Source organism: Panulirus ornatus, chromosome 16 (genome assembly GCF_036320965.1).
Source record: "Panulirus ornatus isolate Po-2019 chromosome 16, ASM3632096v1, whole genome shotgun sequence".
NCBI classification, from domain to species: Eukaryota; Metazoa; Arthropoda; class Malacostraca; order Decapoda; family Palinuridae; genus Panulirus; species Panulirus ornatus.
Genome location: NC_092239.1, coordinates 33,454,777 through 33,477,061, shown reverse-complemented (window position 1 = coordinate 33,477,061; position 22,285 = coordinate 33,454,777). Strand labels below are relative to the sequence as shown.

Sequence of the window (22,285 nt, the reverse complement as noted above, 5' to 3'; positions counted from 1 at the left end):
TATTATTATTATTATTATGTTTACCTCTAAACCCGACCTGTGGGAATTTTAGGCGTGTTTTTCGGACCCGAATGTTTGGTCTCTATATCTTTCGACTCCCGCAGAAAATGCAAAGTTTGTTGTTGTTGTTGGTCCGTTGCTGAGGTCTTCCTTCCACTCCTTGTCTTACCACGAGGGTCTGTCCTGAGTGCGCCAAGAGATTTGGGCGAGCAGAGGACATAAGGAAACGTCGAAGACCACGATCGGACCCTAACGGTTCATTCTTCATTCAATGTAGCTCACGACTGAAGGAATATTTCTTTCGTGGCATTTATGTGGTTCTTCGCCCCTCCTGAAAGTCACCGAATATGCTAATGAGCTTGTATTTTCATCATCTTCAGGCCTCTTGAAAGGTGTTTGGAGCGAAATGAGTCTTTAGTCAATTCCCTCTGGCGTTCGGCAGCCAAAATAAGAGAGTCGCCTATTCCAGTTTTTATCCTTTTTATTTATATTTCACTTCCTGCTCTTGGTCGGCTGTTATGGTCTACCTGACGCGAGTCTCTCTGTTTCCCCCGCGTCACTGAAGCATTGCAATGAACCTCGCTCACTGGGATATACGATCAGCGCCGACACTCGCTGTTGAAAATTCACGGGAAATTCTGTCCGGTTCGGTGCGTCGCTGGATCCACCTTACCCCACACTGTAAGCCACGAATTCCACGACACAGTGACGTGTATATACGTTGGATTTTAAGACTACCAACTGACCAAGGTTATTATTAAACCAGATGTCCAACCATAAGGTCAGACATCTTTTATTCTTTCGTATTCAGTCTTTTTATTCTCTGTCTCTCGACTTTGCCAAATACCGTCAGGAACAGACGACTTGAACAGATGGAAAGGACTCGTTTTGGCTCATAAACAAAGCACAGAGGGGGTTGTTAGATAGTCGCTCCTCCGCCCAGAGTTATATGACCCACAGACAGACAACCAATACAGACATTCTGTTGTCCTCATCATCACGATATGCCGTCGCAGGCGACCCCACTACAGGACAACTGGGAAATAAAAGACATTCCTCCAGTCCATGTTTCCAGTGGCCACTGTGACCTGACCCTGTGTGTGTGTGTGTGTTTACACCTGCTTACCCATCGACTCTCCCAATCTTACCTGAAAAATTGAACCAGTATATTCCTCTCTCTCTCTCTCTCTCTCTCTCTCTCTCTCTCTCTCTCTCTCTCTCTCTCTCTCTCTCTCTCTCTCTCTCGACATCACAGGACTTCTTCTGCTCCTGATGATCCCAGAGGGCGCTGGCTCAGTGAACCCCCCTCACGCCTCCTCCTCCTCCTGCTTTCGCCAAGCTTCTCAGTTCTGAGCAAGCCCGCCCGGGTCAGAAGGTGGCTGGCTGCCTGTCTGGTGTGTGTGTGGGTACTGGGTGTTGGGCCGCTGCTGTCACGCCCATGTCTTTTCCTCTGCATCAGTCAAGCTTTGGAGATGAACACTTTCTTCTCTTTCTTAAAAAAAAAAAGCCACAATTCTCCCTCCTATTTTTTTTTTCTTTTCAAAAGACGCAAGCTTTCCAGCATCTCTTAAAGTTATGGTTGATTATCTTACATTTTTCCCCCCCACTATTTCTATTGTTCATTTTTCTGTTGCATACAAGACGTGCCCTGGAAGGGGACCTTTGTCCTCGCCCGAAGACACACACACACACACACACACACACACACAACTGAGGTCCCCATTCATCAGCAGACTGTTAAACTCAGGGCTTCCCGAACTTTTCCACACTTCAGCCCAAAACTCATCATTCATACCTTTCACACTACGCAGGGGGTTCCACGGGGTTCCCTTGTAAGTGCGTTTTAGAACCTCAAAGAAGTACAGCATGGGGTTCGCGTACCAATGAAATTCAATTAATATATATATATATATATATATATATATATATATATATATATATATATATATATATATATATATATATTCCCTGAATTACATAGGCATACTTGATGTCGCTCTGTATCTCAACGTTGTTAGGCAAAGAGTGTAGCGTCACCCAGCGAGACATCGTCCTCGCACCTCACGCTGTGAACGCTACATCGTCCTCGCACCTCACGCTGTGAACGCTACATCGTCCTCGTACCTCGCGCTGTGAACGCTACATCGTCCTCGTAACCTCACGCCGTGAACGCTGGCGGGAAAACGCCCTGGCTTCAGTTAGGGGGTGGGGGTTGGCGGGGGTCAGTGTTAGGTTACCAGTTAAGTAAGGTTCAGGTGCACGTCTTCACCACCACCTCCCGCTTCCCTAATTGGTCCGCCGCTCAGATTGCGCTGAGGCTCCTCCGTTTACCTGTGCGTGTTTGATATTAGTGATGGTCTGGAGACGTATCATTTGGTGTATTTTGCAGGCCTTTCCCCCCTCGTCTGTGGTGACGACTCGTGTGTGTGTGTGTGTGTGTGTGTGTGTCACTGAGGTACAAGAAATGCACTCCGGCCCAGCGCTTAACCATCATCGCCAGTGTGTGTGTGGAATGTCAGTCGTGAGACACGAGAAGTTCCCAAGTGCGCTTTCGTGTGATAATCACAATCATCAGGGGAGGTATACGAGAGAGAGAGAGAGAGAGAGAGAGAGAGAGAGAGAGAGAGAGAGAGAGAGAGAGAGAGAGAGATTACTCGACTCCTTCAAGCACTGGTTGCACTTGGAGTGAGAAGTAACCTTCAGCGAGGCTCTATCATCTTCATCGGACGGAAAGAAGTACAGGTTCATCGAGCAGCTTCTCTCTACAGAGGAGGCATCATTTCCCTGCTCCTGCGTGGAGTGCAGTAGGCCTTTACAGCTCTGCGATCTCCATAAAAGGGGTTCTGTGGTTACGTGGCAATAAAAATATGAAAAAAAGCTACAGCGAAAAGCTTTTCTTTTGTACCGACTAATTTGAGTAATTAATTTTGTCATTGTAATTAACGTCATGCGTCACAGAAACGGACAGCGGCTAAATCTCTCGTAGAATTATTCCCTCCCAGTGTTAGAACCGTGAGTTTATAACCACATACTGCAGAGGTCAACTTCTTATAACGTGAAGCTTAGCGTGAAGTTGCTGGAGAAGTTGCCTTTCATGTTCGCTGTGAAAAGTGATGGCGGGTGGGTGTTCGGAACTCGTGAATGATATCGAGATAAATAAGCGTTTATTCTAAAATCACTTAAGGCTCAGTGTCCCCATTGATGGATGATGATTAAGTGACCCTTCCTTTCTATTTATCTATCTATCAGTCATCAATACCTCATTTACCAGTTCCATGGATGTGATCGGGTACATACAGCCAACTAAAAATACTCACACACACACACACTCGGTGCGTTAGAGTGAGGTGGGGCTTCCACACTTTCGCAGCATCTAAAGGCAGTATTGGACAAAAGTTTTACACCTCCAGCACAAGCCATGGCAGCCAAAAAAAAAAAAAACCTCTCCGTCTTTCAACACTTTCTTCGCTTAGTTTGAAAAAAAAAAGAAAGTTTCTTTTACCTTCGCTTTTGTGGATTTTCTGGCGTTTTGCTTTCCTGAAGTTCAGTCCCTTTTCATCCATATTTTTTCCTGGCTTTCATCTTCCTCATCTCTCTCGTCCTCAGCTTTCCCGTCCCATTTTCTTCACCTCCTCCCTCCTTTTCCTTTTCTTTTTTTTTCTGTTAGTCCTTGACTTTGCCGTCTCCTCAGCTTTGCACAGGTCTCCCCCCGCGGCGTCCTACACACACTGTGCCATGCATCATGGTCAACATTCGCCATTAACACTCTCCTCACTCCACCACTTGACCGAACACTCGTGCATTAACGAAAAGGGTTCATAAAAGAGGGTTTGTTATGCTAACTTGAGTGTGTTCACGGTGAGGTTGAAAAGTATATATATCTTCCATGTCATGTTCTGTTGAACAATTAAAAAATGGGGAAAAAAATGCATGATATTAATTGTGAATGTGAACATGTCGCATATTACCAAACCACCTGGAAATGTTGTCAGCTGTATAAGTAAGATTATTTAGTAATTGATCACAAACTAGATAGCCCTTCTGGAAATGGCATATAACGTGAAAATTTTGGATTGAGGTAACAGGGAATTTTCTCATAAAGTTTGGTTGGTTGTTTTGGAACTGTCGACTGTTAATGTCATTAAGGTCTATATCCGTGTACATATTTATCTTACACACACACACACACACACACACACACACACACACACACACACACACACGAAAGCAAAAACGTAAGCATACATGGAAGAATTCATATATTCAGTTAACCTCCCTCACTTATTACCTCATATACCTTAAGACTCACAGCTAGCTGTAGTACAGGCTTATACGCCACCGTGACCTCCCGCCACCAGAGATCCCATGTCTCTTGGTTGCAGTTCGGTGCCATAACTTTCTCAAACCCATTCGAGGCCTCACAGACCGCTACATGAATATCCTCAACCCAATGTGAACGCCTACCTTTGTATAATCGTATACACACACAAGCACATTTGTCGTAACATATGATAAAAACGAGGCATTGTATTGTAAACACTTCAGGATTCTTTTGGAAACTTTGTTTCTTCCGCCGGATTTTCCAAGACAGGGTATTTTGATGAGAGAAAGAATTATTTTTACACCTAAACGGATCTTTTCCTTCATTGGAATAGGGTATTGATTAACGAGAAACGTAAAAAAAAAAAGATATCCACGCCAACGAGTGAGAAGGTCCTTTTCACTGCATTGCCCGCAGTTGGGACCTAAAATTTCCTCTCTATCAAAGGGAGTTACCGAGAATGCTTCTCTCTTTCTCTCTCGTTTCCAAAAATGCGTATATCTTTTGACCTAGATCTAGCTTGATGCTCCGTCGTCTTCAGAGGCTCAGGACTTCAATTTCATTTTTGATCGGTCTTTTTTCTTTTTTTCATCATCTCTCTTCACTCTTGGTTTGGGCTTTCCTTGTGCCGTGCGAACCACCGTCAGAAGCTTAAAGGATGATTGTCGTGCATATACGGCGTCGTTGTCTGTAGATTGTAGACGATTTCTACGTGTTTGGATGGATATAGAGAGACGATAGATTATAGACTGTTGATGTCTTGGTGTTTTGGTATGTGAATTTTCAAATAAACTATATTGTAGGAATATATGTGACAGCTGGAAAATGGATGCGAGGGGATGTGTCCTCTTCCTCATCTGTTCCTGGTGCTACTTCGCTATCTCGTGAGACAGCGACAAAGTTTAATAAAAAAGAAAGAATATATATATATATATATATATATATATATATATATATATATATATATATATATATATATATATATATATATGAGACACGCAGCAAAGTGGAATCTGTGTGGAGACCAAATTACCTTTGTATATAATTACAAACCACATATCATGATTAAAGGCTTCATATCATGGTTCAAGTTTTGCCAGAAAAGTCGAGTTAAATATCTTATTCAGCTGGCAGCAGACTGTTTGGGATTTATGTTTAGAAAGGTATTTATATTCTATGACTGCCTAACTGAGCTGTTTGCTTTTTGAATGTTAATGTTAAAAGTAGATGGGAAAGCCAGAGAACAGAAGACCTGAAAGTCTACAACAAAGGTATCTGCTGGAGGATAGTAGTAGTATCCTAATTTTTTAATCTGTGTGGATGTGGTCTTGATGGTGAATTAGAAGTACACAAGGTTAGAAATGTAAGGGAATGTAAACTCCACAGATTTTCAGTTTCTGGAAGCCAACACTCATGATTGTCAAACCAATTGCCCAACAACAGGGGAGAACTATTGCTGTTATGCTTGAATCTACCACTGTTATGCAAATGCTGATTTGTAGAATGGTAGCATCAGCAGTGGTCTTGCAGCAAGCCATTAGCAACAAATTGATTTCAAGGAGGCTTTAAACACTTATTTGGTGTATTGACTGAGCATGAAACATACTAGATGTTTTCGATACAATTTTTACTTATATTTCCAATTCACATTTGTTTATCATTATTTGCAAAAACTTAATGTACTCCAGTTAGAAGATTGTCATTCACTCTTACAACAGATATTGCAGTAATACATTAAACTTTCCATTTGTCTCATTAGGAAGAACTCCAGTGATGAGAATTCACTTACCAAAAAGATTTTGATCACATTCGACAAATAAGAATTTTTTTTTTTTTCTTTGTAATAGAGAAATAAAGAAGTCAAATTTACAGTCATGTAGAATTTTGTTTCTTGTCCTTTGACATATATTTAAGTTGTTTTTAAAGTGAAACACAATGGGCTTTAATGTTTTTGTTGAATTTCTTTGTGTTACAGACAGAAAGAATCATGCTAATACTACTATTGTTATATTAAATACAGAATGTATTTCAAACCTATAAAGTTTTATGAATATAATGGATCCTAAATGAGTGACATCAGTGTAGTTGACTTGTTATTTTACAATGGTGGGTGAAATGTGTATCATTTTGATCAATATATCTCAATTTTCATAATTTTGTACAGAAAGTCATTATATGTTGTATATGTATTAAAGAACCAAATATCAGGGAAATATAGATATGCACAGTCTCCTTATGGAAGCATTCTTCTTTCTCTTGTAAATTGAAGCATATATTTTACCTTTGGTTGTATTACAGCATCTCAGCTTCGAATGAGCTCGACCCTAGCTGGTGGGGTTTCGAACACGGGTGCTGGCATCCACAAGACAACGCCCCTGACCATGAACCACCTGCTGAGGGGAAAGAAAGCCCTCACCTCCAAGACTCGAAGGGTTGTGCCTCAAGGTGTCATCCCTGTCATGAAGCCCAAGAAGAAGGTAAAAACTCTTGTTCATTTTTTCTCTGGAGTTAGAACTGAAATTGAGTTCTTTAACATTTCAACTTCACATTAGTCTTCAGGCAGAAGACTTGATAGTCAGGTCTGCATACAGATGTGTAGGCCTGATTAGAATCTGTTTTCTTCTCTCATTATATTTGCCTTATCCCAAATGGATTTTGATTGAGGCATGTTTCGATTCTATGATATTGTTCATAATGAAAACATTAAAGTCTTAAGATTTTGAATGGATGATAGGATAATGTTTTGATGTGTATTGGCAACCCTGACCCTTGCTCGAGGAGATATTACCAGTTCCCAAACCAACTGGAAGTGAGAGGAAAATCAAGAGCCTCTACAGATGAAGTAGCATAGGAAATTGTAGATGATTTATGTAATGGTTGATATGAGAGGGATAGAGGTATGAGAGGAGCCTGTAACTCTAAAATGGGACTACCAAAATATTTAGGTATGTAAACAAAAAAATATAGAAGTGCAGCTCAAACCAAGATTTAGATGACTCTAAACACTTCCCATACCTCACAGTGGCTAACACGTTTGTTAAATACCTGTTTGTAAAACTGACTAAAACAACTTTCACTTAATCCACAGGCTGAACGAAAGCTTAGTGATTCAACGGGAACACGGTCAACTCCACAACAACAAAAACGGCCAGTAACATCTACAAGCTCCTTCCGCAGCCCACACCAACCCATGAAGCAACTTCCAGGCGGCTCTCAAGGTCCGCCTAAGATGGAAACTCTCCACTGGAAAGACACCCCGAGAAGAGACCGGCGTGCCTCTCTTCCCTCAGGAGTCAAGCTCCTTGAAGGTGCCACACCAAGCTTGGGAACACTCGGGGTTCCTTCCGAAGTAGGTAAGGAAGGGTGGGGTAAAGACAAGCTTAAGAACACTCATGATTCCTACTGATTATGTAAGGAAAGGTAAAGACATTCTTAATGAGTACTTGAGGCTCCTTCTGAGGTAGTGGAAGGATGGGGTAAAGACAAGCTAGAGAACATTTGGGGTTTCTTCTGAGGTAGGTAAGGAAAGATATGCCTGGAAACAAAACAGGATCCTTCTAAAGTAGGTATGGTAAAGACAAAAGTTTGAGAACACTTGGGGTACCTTCTGAAGTAGGTAAGGTAACGAAGAAAAAGGATACAAGTTCAGGGGGCTATAGTAAAAAGGGAAGTTAAAATGGCCACTGATGAGGTTGAAGATAGGAAACTCGCCTGAAGTGAATGGGATCATAGCTGAAATGTTTAAGTATGGAGGATAAAGTGTGATAGAGCATATGCAACTTGTATATGATTTTACATGGAAACAAGGTTGTGCTTAAGGATTGGGTGAAAGCTATTCGTGTTCTTTTATTCCAAAGAAAAGGTGCTGAGGATGTATGTAGCAAATATTTGGGAATAAGTCTGGTGAGTGTACCAGTATTTTTCCCTTGAAGGCTCTGTCATCTGTTCTTGACATCATTCCAATTCACTCTATCCCATGCACACCTTTCACCGCCCTGCATGTTTAGGCCCCAATCACTTCAAACATTTTTTGCTTCATCCATATATGTATATAATGTATAGATTTGTGTGTTTGTGTGTACTTTGTGCCGGAGGATATGCGAAGATGTGTTAAGCAATAGATACACATGTAAAGAAACTAGAACCATAAACTTTAAGACAGTCTTAATGTTTTTCATTCTTTTGAGAAACTCTTATGCACTAAGAATTAAGCATGTATCACAAAGAACAATCAGTGTATGATTTGTCAAATTTCTTGACATAAAACTTTAATTTTTTCACTACACACATTTTCTGGTAAAGTTTTTCAGCTGAGGAGTTTTATACTTACCAACATCTCTCTCTTTTACCACTCTCATCCACAGATGATGATGATGATGGCAGCAGCACATCTACAGAGTTATGTGATGATGAGGAAGAAGACAAACTGAGTGACCTTGAAGCTGATCCAGCCACAGAGCCTCGTCCCGCAACGACTTCACCACGTCTTGAGACAGTTCAGGAAAAAGGCAAGACCTCACCCAAGCCAGCACAACCTCAGTCTGTAGAGCAAACTCAGGATAAACAAAAGCCAGTTTCCCAGGTCCCATTGCCATCAGTAACTCCTGTACAAAAATCACAAGCACAAGAGAGTGTTCCAGTTCAGCAAAAAACAGATGCATTTTTAAATGTTGACAAAACAAGTCAGATACCATTACCCTCTGAACCTCAGCAACAGGACTTTGCTATAAAAGAACAGGAGTCTGAGGTTTTCTTGGCAACAGAGCCTCCTCTATGGGACTTTAAATCCATGGAAACTGGTATTCCTCTGGAGGACCTACTTGCTGGAAAGAATCTAACTGCTGCTGAAATTATTGCTAGGATTCCATTTCCTAGTGATGTCAGTTTTATGAAACAGAGTTCTGAAGGCGCTAATCAAGTTCAGGGATCTTCATCCCCATCCAGCATACAACACAATGTTACTCCAGAGAGATCACCTGTGGACAGTCCTTTACCAAAGATTTCATCACCAAATCATGCATATGAACCTGTTACATCAACAAAGCCATCTCCAAATGCCTCACCATCCAAATCACTTTCATCGACACCATCTCCAAGGGGTTCTCCTATCAAAAAATCATCCAGATCACCCAGTAAATCTCCTACACTTTCACCCAAACAAAGTCAGAACCATCATGGACCAGCAAAATGGTCCTTAGTTGGACTACCTCCTGTTTCACCTCCAGACACTTCACAAGACATTCCTCTCATCCCCCCCAAATCCCCCAAAATCACAGTAGAGGATGAAAAGAGTAATATTTTTGAAATTCACACAGGACGCCCTGGTTTTGTTACTTCTTCCATACATCCACATGATGAAAAAAATGATAATGTATTAGAGGTTGGTAGTTCACAAGGAGTTACTTCTGTCAAAAATGAGATATACCCACTCCCTCCCATAAGTCAAGATGATTTGGTAGATGATGTAGAATGCAAAACATTCACACGAGAGGAGAAAATTGTAGAGTTAAAAGACATTGATTTGTCAGTGCTGCCCATTAAATCCTCAGAAAATCTTGAAACAGTATATGAACATCCAGGGGATGACATGATATCTCCAGACAGTACAAATGAAGACTTCATAAAGTTGAAAGAGCCTTATGATGAAATTACTAAAGCTGGAGGTGATGAACCCTTAGTGGATACTGACTTGTTAAGACAAAAGAACATCCAAACTCCAGAATCTAGCATGTTTGATGCAATTTGCCAAAAGCTTAAAGAAAATGTAATTAAAGCTGAGTCAGATAACCCAGAATTGCAAACAGACTTTACAACAAAGTCAGGATTGTTGTGCCTTACAATGGATTCAAAAGAAGATGCACCAATTTCTGAAGCAAAGCAAAGAAGTTATGAGGAACAACTAAGAATCCCTGATGGAGATACAGAGGTTGCAGCAGATTTTGCTGCAACAGTTGCTCCAGAAGCAACAGTAAGTTCCAGTTCATGGCTCTCCTCTTTAACAATGAATGTTAATGTTGATGTGATTCCATCAGCAACATCAGATGGGAGTCTTGTCACAACTGCAGCCACATCTTTAGAAGGTGAACAGGCATTTGTTGGAACAGCTGTGAGTATGGAAGTGCCACCAATAAAGGCCTCTGTTGAAAGTTCTGATTCACCTGGACTTGTGACTTCTGAAGCTGGACCTCCATCTGCTTTCTTAAGTTTGGAAAGTGGATTCCCAGCATTTGCAGAGGTATTTAAGAGTGAAACAAGCATTACATCTGTTGATGGTAGTGATGTTGGTTTACTTACAGGTAAAATAATGAGCAGTTTTGTTGCACCACCAGCTACAACCTTGAATGATAGAATTTCATTTGAAAATACAGTTATGACTGACAGTATCTCACCAATAACAACTTTTGACTCTGCAGTATCACCAGAAACATCTACTAAAGAATTTACATTTCCTTGTGTGTGCAGTGGAATTTCAGCATTTACTACAACATTTGATAGTGAAAATGTTGTGTCAGCTTTTGATACTAGTGATATAATTCCATCCATTGATTACCAAAGTTCTCCTGTTCCTTTGAACAGATATGAGACTAAAGTGTCTTCACCAACGGCAACAAAGGCAGAGCATGTATCCCCCATAGTGTTATCAGTGATTGGTAGTCCATCTGCATCTGTAACAACCCCAATTACCATTACATCTCATCTCTCAGCTTACCACAGAGCAGTGAAATTCCATACTCAGAAGATAATGTTGACCATGAAATCCCATCTGCTGTGATGTGTCAGGAAGGGTCTTTGAAAAGCATTACAGGTAACGGAATATCAGACTTTGAAACACCTCTTGAGAAAGAAGTCTTGTCGTTGATTGGCTGGGATCAGGCAGGTGAGATAACGCCAACATTACCAGAAGCAGTTACAGCAACATGTGAATCCTGTGAAACTACCGAGTTAACCAGTGAAATAAAATTGGAAAGAGAACTTTCCCCAGGACCTTCACTTGAGGAAAGAATTTCAGCTTTGCTCAATATGGATGAAAGAGCCCCAAGTTGGACAAAACTTAAGGGTGACTTACCTGAGGCAACAACTTATGACAAGTTAGTATCTCCCACAGCATCACTTACTATGACCAGCAATTTGGCTGTGGCAGCTGAGAGTGAAGAAAATGGCATATCATCTACAGAAACATCTGTCAGCCATTATTCACCTCCAAAAGCAACACAGGAAGGAGTTTCATCTCCAATATCAGCTGCAGACAGGGATTCATCATTATCTGCCTCTCTAGAAGGCAGGATATCTTTCTTTACAAATAATATAAATACTGAGGAAGAGGAAGAAGGTGGAGCATATGGCAGGCTAACTGAAGACACAGAGGACAAAAATTCTGAAGACAATGAAGCAGAAACAGAGACTGATTTTTTTAATGGCAAAGATCTCAGCTCGGAGGCAATTCGACAGAGACTTTGGAGAGGAGTTAAGTCACTCAGTCTTGATGCAGATATCACTCTTGATCCTGATGTCTTCTGTTTCCTCATACAACAGAGTTCAAGACATCTTAGAAATTCGAAAGATGGTGAAAGAAAAATGCCAAAAAGAAGAAACAGTGAAGTAGCATTGCAGGAACTTGTTAAGGAAAATACTGAAATTATTGAAAGAATATTAAGACAAAAATCTGTTGAGGGTACAAATCTCAAGAAAACAGACAGCCCAGTTAACACCCCAGTTGTGGAGGCAGCTTCAGAGGAAGAACTGGACAAAAAAACAGAGTTACCTATGCGTAGTCATTCACTTAGAGAGAAAAGTGAAAGTGGTCACAGTGCTAATAAACAAAGTCATAAAATCACAAAATCAGCGTCAAGTGAAGTACCAACTGCAGCTAAATTTGTATCAAGTGAAGCACCCATTGTAGCTATATCAGTGTCTGGTGATGTTCCCACTGCATCTATTCATGAATCACATGAACAAATTACTGGCTTTTCTAAGGATATTGAGGTATCGCAAGCAGCCACAAAGAGTAAAGTAATATCCCCTCAGAGTTCTAGAACTTTCACATTAGAACAGAAACAAGGTTATAAGAAAGATGATAGTTCTATCCCAAGAAGTCCAATTAGACCAATCACATTCAATCCTTTCCCAACTAGGAATGTGACACGACAACCAAAAGAAGTAGCAGTGAAGTTAGGCCTATATAGTCCGACTAAAAAAACTTCTGATAGCTCTCCAACTTAGATTTTGGTCATATAAACATGAAAAATTTTCTCTGTGAAGTATTTAGAACTCCTTCATACCAACACTTAAGCTAAAGAAGACAAAGTTTATGGTAAGGGTTAGAGGCAAGTAGAAAGTTAGTAAAGTGATGGACATTTGCAAAAGTATTATTATGAATAGGTGTATTGGAGGGACAGAAATGTTAGAAGAATTCTTGGAATGATGTATGTGAGGGAGGCATGTAAGGACAGGCATAAGTGGAGACACTATTCTGTAACCACCCCCTTGAAGGGAGTTCCAGGAGAGAACGAATGTCAGATGTATAGATACTAGATAGATCTATCAGTCTAATAGATAGATAGTGTATATACTGCATCCAAAGTAGTTTTGAGAGCTAAAATAATGATTCATTTTTCTCTTTTCTTTTTTGAGCAGGAATTCCATTACTCACAGTATTTTCATTTACACTGAATTTTTAATGAAATCTCTAACTGAGCTTGATAAAACATATAACTATCCTGAAATGAAGATGGAATGTGCTAACATTATTTTAGTTAGAGAGAAGACAAGAATATCAGTAGTGAGGCTTAAGATTATGCAGTTGTTCTTTGAAGATAACAGGTCATTTACTTCTTGGGGGACTTGCATCACAAAATAGTTGAGTCATACATTTGCAAGGTATTTTAGTTCCTGTTGATTTGATCATGGTACCATGAATATGAATTGGAAGAAATACATTATAAGGGACCATTTGGTAATATTCACAAGTGTATGTGCTGCATATTATCCACAGTAAGAGATGAGGTGGCTAGTAACAGACACAGAATGTCATGTCCCTACTGGTCTGTAAGCCATAAGGAACAAGAGGAGTTAGCTTGCATTGTTGATCAGTTAGCAGTTTTATCATGAAGGATGGTGTCAGAGCTTCCATGGTGACACAGTTAAGAGTCCTATATTTTGATTAAAAAAAAAACTTGATTTGCAGCCTCTCTGTAAACAGTGACTCCCCTCAGAAAAGGAATGGATTCAGAGAAGTCTTTGAATGAAACATCACATTTATTAATAATTGTTCAAAACAGATATAAATATTAGTACAGCAAAACATATTTTAGATATATTTCACCACTGTAGGACTATTATCATTTGCTTTGGAGTCCTTGAATGATATAAATGACTTAAATGCGTATACATATATTTTTTTTCATGCATATTCTCCATTTCCCGTGTTAGTGAGATAGCATCAAGAACAGAGGACTGAGTCCACCTTGCTGACACAGGGGGTGGTGCCAGGAATGGATGAAGGTGAGCAAGTATGGATATGTACATATGTATGTGTGTATATACATATATTTATTATATTATTATTTTATATTTATATATTAATTTATTATACTTAATCGCTGTTTCCAACATCAGCTAGGTAGTGCCAGGAAAAGACAAAGAATGGCCCATCCACTCATAAAAATGAAAAAAAAAATATATATATATATATATATATATATATATATATATATATATATATTTTTTTTTTTGTCGCTATCTCCCGCATTTGCGAGGTAGTGCAAGGAAACAGACGAAAGAAATGGCCCAACCCACCCCCATACACATGTATATACATACGTCCACACACACAAATATACATACCTACACATCTTTCCATGGTTTACCCCAGACGCTTCACATGCGCTGATTCAATCCACTGACAGCACGTCAACCCCGGTATACCACATCGATCCATTTCACTCTATTCCTTTCCCTCCTTTCACCCTCCTGCATGTTCAGGCCCCGATCACACAAAATCTTTTTCACTCCATCTTTCCACCTCCAGTTTGGTCTCCCACTTCTCCTCGTTCCCTCCACCTCCGACACATATATCCTCTTGGTCAACCTTTCCTCACTCATTCTCTCCATGTGCCCAAACCATTTCAAAACACCCTCTTCTGCTCTCTCAACCACGCTCTTTTTATTTCCACACATCTCTCTTACCCTTACGTTACTTACTCGATCAAACCACCTCACACCACACATTGTCCTTAAACATCTCATTTCCAGCACATCCATCCTCCTGCGCACAACTCTATCCATAGCCCACGCCTCGCAACCATACAACATTGTTGGAACCACTATTCCTTCAAACATACCCATTTTTGATTTCCGAGATAATGTTCTCGACTTCCACACATTCTTCAAGGCTCCCAGGATTTTCGCCCCCCTCCCCCACCCTATGATCTACTTCCGCTTCCATGGTTCCATCTGCTGCCAGATCCACTCCCAGATATCTAAAACACTTTACTTCCTCCAGTTTTTCTCCATTCAAACTTACCTCCCAATTGACTTGACCCTCAACCCTACTGTACCTAATTACCTTGCTCTTATTCATATATATATATATATATATATATATATATATATATATATATATATATATATATATATATATACATATATGTGTGTGTGTGTGTATATGAGTGGATGGGTCTTTCTTCATCTGTTTCCTGGCGCTACCTTGCTGATGCGGGGAATGGCGATCAAGTTTAATAGATAGATAGATATATATATCAACTGTGCTAAAGTCATGTTTGAGATGAGCTGGGACTTATGTATGTCACCAGTGCTCTTGTGCTCTTCCGTTTACTGTATATACATTTATCACATAACTATGATTTTTCTTATATCTGGGGTATCTTTAAATTCACACTATATAAGGTCTGGATTCAATTCTAGGGAAGGAAGAAGTTGGTAGGATGTTATTTGCTGTGGTAGCAGGACTATAAACTTTATTTTGTTAAAGTCCTGGTCTGAAAGATTTTGCCTGTGTAAATATCATCCTGCAGATTTGGGACATGGCAAGAGTGATGTCAGCTTCTGATAATTTTCATTGATTTAACACATATTGTTCTCGCAGTGAGAAAGCATAAGTCTTCCTATCTTTAATCTCATCAAAAGTAATTAGTGTGTTGATTTGCCACTGTGTATCAGGATCATAACAATTATCTTGCATCTATGGGTTGGATAATATTTTCATTTAGAACAAATCCTTCCCTTGTCAGACTGATGAACAGATTGGAATGGATTATTATTTAAGATTGTTAAGAAATATTAATCAAATGGTTAACATGGTTTTCAGCTGAAGCCAAGGTGAGATGAGCAGGACTGTGTCAAATTATCAAAACCCACACTCCAAATTTTATATTTAATCATTCCTTTAACCATAAATATCTTGGTCATTATCTGTTTTCTTTCAGAATATTCTTGTGAATGTCATGTATGAAAGTTCATCTGTAGACATGGTCAATTGTGTAGGTTAAGTAAAACTTATTAATTTCCCAGTATATTTGCTGAGATACTGATCAGTTAAAGATATTATGAACCAGTGGTTGCATGAATTTCATAGATAGAGGTATATCTACTTCATAGGAAAGTATGATGTTATAAAGTCCAAATCTCAAATAACCTCACAAGCATTAAACATGTCTTGTAGTCATATAACTAAAGACATATATTTCTTCAAAAGTATTAGCATTGATTCAACATAAAACATCCCCATGCCCCAGAAGCAACTTTCAGCTTGAAGACACTGAACACCTACTCCTCAGTTGGCTTGCACATACCTGTGGTCCTGGCTGGGATGTTGGATGTGGCTAATTTCCTGAGCACTGTTTCCTGTGGGGCAGGGTAGCACCAGGAATGGATGAAGACAATGAAATATGAATATTTACAGTGTATATATTCATGTGTACATATGTATATGTCTGTGTATGTATATGTATATGTGCATGTATGGGCATTTATTTATATATATATGTGTATATGTGTGGATGGTCCATTCTTCATCTGTTTCCAGGCACTACCTCGCTGATGTGGGAAACAACGATTAAGTATAATAAATGAATAATATGTATATATATATATTTCACACTTGATTGCCATTTCCTGGGTTAGTGAGATAGTGTCAGGAACAGACAAAGAAAGGCCACATTTGCTCATATCCATTCTGCGGCTTTCATGTGTGATGCACCAACACCACAGTGCCCTATCCACAAACAGGCCCCACAATCCTTTCCATGGTTTACCCTGGGCACTTTGAATGACCTGGTTCAGTCTATTGAGGGTACGTCAATCTCAGTATACCACATTATTCCAATTCACTCTACATATGCATGCCTTTCACCCTCCTGCATGTCCAGTCCTCAATCACTCAAAAACTTTCTCACTCCATCCTTTCATCTCCAGTTTGGTCTCCCCATTCTCTTTATTTGCTCCACTTGACACATACATTCTCTTTGTCAACCTTTCCTCAATCATTTTCTCTATATAATCAAACCATTTCAACAAAGCCTCTTTTACTCTCTCAACTTCACACTTTTTATTACTGCACATTTTCGTACCCTTTCATTGCTTACTCGATCAAACCACCTCAAACCACATATTCTCCTCAAACATTTCATTTTCAACTCGTCTATTCTCCTCCACACAGCACATGCCTTGCACCCATGTAATATTTTTGGGACTAACATTCCTTCAGACTTCCCATTTTGCACCTCTTTCCACGTTCTTCAGTGCTTCCAGAATCTTCACCCCTCCCCTACCCCATGACTCACTTTTGACTTCCATAGTTCCATTTTGCTGCCATGGTCACTCCCAGATATCTAAAACACTTCACTTCCTCCAATTTTTCTCCATTCAAACTCACACCCCCAACTAACCTGTCCCTCAACCGTACAGAACCTAATAATCTTGCTTTTATTCACACTCACTCTCAACTTTCAACTTTTACACACTCTCCCAAACCCAGTCACCAACTGCAGTTTCTCAGTTAAATCAGCCACTAGTGCTATACCATTTTCTGTTAGCATATGACACAGCAGGTGCATTTTCTCCTTTACTAACTGGAACTTTTGCTATGAAATTGTTAAGCAGACTTCCATGTCTAGGGCATCACAGATGGCCAGTCCCATGTAACATTTTCTTTCAGTCTCATTTCTGTGTTTACTCTTTTCTTTAACATATACAGCTTTATGTTAAGATTCTAACTGAATTTAGTGTGTGGCCATTCACTTTAAGTGTGAATCATTTCAGTATGGCCCCTTATGAATGACAGTACACATTCCTACCTCATCAACACCTTCAGCTGAAGCAGAATTTTAAGGAAACCATGTGTTAGTAGTAAAGTTACAACTATTTTTAATAACTTGTTGACCAGTGTCCTCTGTTGATGATGTATATGTATAGAGTGTTGAGTATAATTATTGTTGAAACTAATATTACACAATCAAGAAGATAGACTCAGCCATTTCACAGAAATGTGAACTTTCAAGTGCATATTAAAGAAGATATCCAGGGAATGTGTTAGGAAAATAACGAAAATCATCTAAGAAAAAGGTTTAGATATCATTTTTCGAAGAGGAATGATGTGAATTTCTTGCCATCTCTGTATGAGGATGATGAGCTAAAGAGACCATTAATTGTTTAGGATTCTGAGTTGAATGTCATTTATATGTCACATGATTTCATTCTCATTCATTCATATATATATATATTGTCCTTCATCATGTATATATATTGTAATAACATTGCGCAGTCTCTTGTCATAACCATTTTGTTTTCTATTGTATTAGAAACTAGGTATGACAACAAGCCATTTATGTAGAAGTCAGTAGTATTGCAGTGATCCTCCTCAGAAATTTTATACTGAAAAGAAATAACATTTAACCTCATGGTGCATGAAGTTATGACCCATGAACACAGTGGTATGACCCTTGAGCACTACACTATGGTTCTTTGTTATGATGGCTGACTGAGTCAAGTCAATAACCAAGCTATCATACCCAAGGGAAGTACCATCATGCTCAAGAATCATAACGTTACTTAAGGGTCATACCGCTGTGTACCATAGGAGTTAGTTTGACCAATTTGTAACACAACTCATTTGGGTTGGAGGAATTCTTGTGGGAAAGTAAAAGTGACCAAAACATTACTTAAGTGCACAGATATACTCTGCAGCCATACCTAACTTTGGGAAGGAAAGGAGATTGTCTTCTGATTGCCAATATTAAACGAATTAATATTGTATGTATCATACAAAGTCTATGAATGTTTTGTATCTTAGAGCTTGGTATAGTTCATGAATTTTATTCGATAAGATTGTATTAGCTTAGCGTGCCGTCCAACCTTGGTGTATAGTTATTTTTTGTAGAATATGATTTATCCATCATATATGCTCAATTCAATTGTTGTGTCATTTTTTTGTGAGAAACGTAGGTTATTAAACACAATCATCTTAATTTCTTTCACATCAGATTTTTTGTTTGGTGATTTTTTTTTTTTATATTCATGTAACACATCTTGAAAGAGGTGCACTCTCAGGCTTGGACATGGGTGCCTCCCATTATATTTGACTGTGAACTGGGTATAGAGTTCGTTCTTTGTGACATGTGTGAGTAAAACAGTTTAGACAAACTTTTAAATGGGAATCAAGACTCTCAATTACAGTGGTTACCCCCCTCTTCAAATTATCAGTTACTTGATGTCCTTAATCTTGGGCCGAGTCATTTCGATTTCTTCAGTAAAGTGTTCCATGGATGAGGATAAGGAAGAAATGACCCTTTTCCCCAAAGATACTATAACTTGCCTTACTGTATATGATTACAAAGCAACCATCTTTTCACATAAACCAACTTGTCACAAAATCAGTTTGCCTATCATGCAGATGTGAAGGATTGAAGCAATTAAGTGTAGGAAGTGCTTAGTAATTATCTATTTGTAGTGTTTGGAGAGGGTTTTACACTGGTGGTGTTCCATCTCTGGAATTTATGTCTGCGTTAACCATATCCTCAGTCAATGTGCCCCAGTCATCTACCATTCTTATACTATAAAGGTGTTTCTTTACTTCCTGATTTACTTATTTCTTACTTAATTTCATGTTGTGTTGTCTAGTTCCTTTATCCCCACACTTCTTAAAATATTGTCCACTGTTCACTTAAGTGCATTGATCTCTTTTAAAGACTTAAAGGTTGTCATAAGGTCATTCCTCACTTTGCTCTCTTCCAAGATGCATAAATATAAACCTCTAGTCTTTCCTTGGATTTCCGTAGTCAGGGTTCTTGAAGAAGGGGAAACTAACCACTCTTTCTGATGGAGTGCTTTGATATTTAATAGTTGTTTGTCTTGCTTAACTCTTACCAAGTTGTATGGGATTGTCTGACAGTGTGTATGTAGTCCAGGTACAGAATACATCTCATATTTCATAATTGCATTTTTATATCTATATGTGCCATTTTTGAATGAAGATGGCAGTGAAAGTGCTTTCAAAAGGAGTTTTTAGATATCACTTATAAATTAAACTTAGACATTCTTGCTTGAGTTAGAATTTGTCATGCTGTTTGTGAAAAGGTTGTCATTTCACCAGTTCTTAGCCATATAGTCCGCCTTAAAAACATTAAACTCTCTAAACATACATTGTACAGAAATACGTACATTTTGATGTCACTTTGATATATTGAAAATCAAGCTCATCCGACCAGTGAAAATTATATCTCCAAGTTTACACATTGTTTTTAATGTATCAAAATGGTAACAGCATGTAATAAGAATATATTTGAAAAGTGGTCATGTCATGAGTTAAGTGCAACACAGAAACTTGCAGGTGGGGAGATTAAACAAATGATGAGTGAAACAAGATAAAAATTCGGAGGCTAGGTCAGCAAGGCCAGCAAAAACCCCAGCAAGATTTGAAAAAAAAGAGAAAAAGAGGAAGAATAAGTATCTCCCATGAGAGACCTGCCACTAGTTCACAGCCTTGAGTCTGTTGTGTGACGTGAGTGTGTCTTTTAAGTCCATCCATGGAGACACATCACAGTAACCTGTCATCACACCACCATCACTATCGCCATTACTTATCTGACCTCCCAGTGCACCAGTCTACTTGTGTATTACAGGACTGTAAGCATAAAAGTCCTCAAGTTCTGTGTCAGGAGTAATGGCATGTGCTGAAGATATTCTCTCCCCAAGTCCATTGCATTTACTGTTAAATGTAGTGGAAAATTTGTGTCAGAGACCTCTGTGGGAGTATTTTGACAGCCATAATTGCTACTGGTTGTTGTTATTGTGGTGTAAGGAGATAAACTGTAATCTTTAGGTTTTAAGACAACTTATCACCCTGACCTGTTAGGTAACTTGTTATTAATATTAAGAATTAAGCTAACCCAGATGCATGAGGTCAACCAGACGACTGTTATCCATGAATACCATAATGTGGAGCCGTAAGTTAACTTGTCAACAAGGATATAATGTTTCTTTAAAAAGTTTCTGATGTAAAATAATGTTTTCAGCACCAAGCTGTGTAAAGTAATTAGTCTGCACACACTTTTATAGGAATCTTTGTCTCTAGCACTTTGCCTCGTCAACTGTTTGCAAGCACTGCTATACAGGGTCATTGTATTCACACAACTGTTAGGACCTTCTCTCTGCAGGGTTCTTACGGGTCTGCAAAAGTCCGAATTAAATCCGATTTTTGCATCATTAAAAATTCAGGCCTGAAAAGTCTGATTATGGCCTTAGAATAGACATTTGGTCTGACCTTAGGGCCTGAAAAGAAAATGGTACAAAAGATATATGTTCTTATGCGAACTTTATCCTTTTCCCCTCTATGGCATCTTTTTAGATAACCATTTTATTCTAAAGTTAATACTGTGATTATAAAATTATAGTTCTTTAGAAGAGATAATGCCTATATTCTATATATACATACATATGTATATATATATATATATATATATATATTTTTTTTTTTTTCACACTGTTCGCCATTTCCCGCGATAGCGAGGTAGCGTTAAGAACAGAGGACTGGGCCTTTGAGGGAATACCCTCACCTGGCCCCCTTCTCTGTTCCTTCTTTTGGAAAAAAAAAAAAACGAGAGGGGAGGATTTCCAGCCCCCCGCTCCCTTCCCTTTTAGTCGCCTTCTACGACACGCAGGGAATACGTGGGAAGTATTCTTTCTCCCCTATCCCCAGGGATAATATATATATATATATATATATATATATATATATATATACATATATAAAAGTAAACACATCTGCAAAAATGGCCTCAGTTGGCCTCAAAAACAGAATCTGAAAAAAAGGTCTGAATTTTTACCTTCCAATTGGAAATAAGCGTTCGAACCCTGTATTCGAGTCTCACTGTGTAAGTATGTAACTTTACTTAAGGAAAGCGCTTTCTTTGGCACTCTCAACTGTAAAGAAGTTCTGAACATTCTTCATACACGCTCTCAAAAACCTCGCCTGTGGAATGTTGGGTTTTCATCACACATTAAATGTAGTTTCCTCTTGCAGTGTTCTAATATATATATATATAGTGATTATTTAGCCATCCTGTGGTATTAAACCATTGAATACTGGTCAGTAGAAGATGGCTCCGGTAGATCAGATGAATTTAAACCATGATGATCTTTGAATGGTCAACATGAGATGTTTGTTGGTGTCATTGCATCACCACTACATTTAGGTGTTCTCTTAACTGAAATTTTTTTTCTGAGCATTTGAATTCTATGGCAAATATGAAGAAATTCAGAAGTTAGGGAAATGTGGCATTAAGTAAAATGGAATTCATATAAACCTATCTAACCAATATAAACCTAATCTAACCTATCTTGGCCTTACCTAATTTTGCCAAACCTATCCAAACTCTCTAACCTAACCAAATATATAACCAAACCTAGCCAATCAAACCTAACTAGTATATCCCGCCAAAGCAATGCAAT

The 22,285-nt window shown here is 39.0% G+C and overlaps 1 protein-coding gene across 1 annotated transcript in view; it reads left to right on the top strand.

Moving 5' to 3' along the window:
• The window catches only part of LOC139754233 (uncharacterized), a 235,469-nt gene extending 222,421 nt beyond the window's left edge, over window positions 1–13,048 (top strand). Inside the window, 4 exon segments of the mRNA XM_071671542.1 lie at window positions 6,620–6,798; window positions 7,410–7,674; window positions 8,686–11,081; window positions 11,084–13,048. Of these exon segments, the coding sequence (XP_071527643.1) occupies window positions 6,620–6,798; window positions 7,410–7,674; window positions 8,686–11,081; window positions 11,084–12,541 (4,298 nt within the window). The 3' untranslated portion in view covers window positions 12,542–13,048.
• Window positions 13,049–22,285: the final 9,237 nt, after the last annotated feature.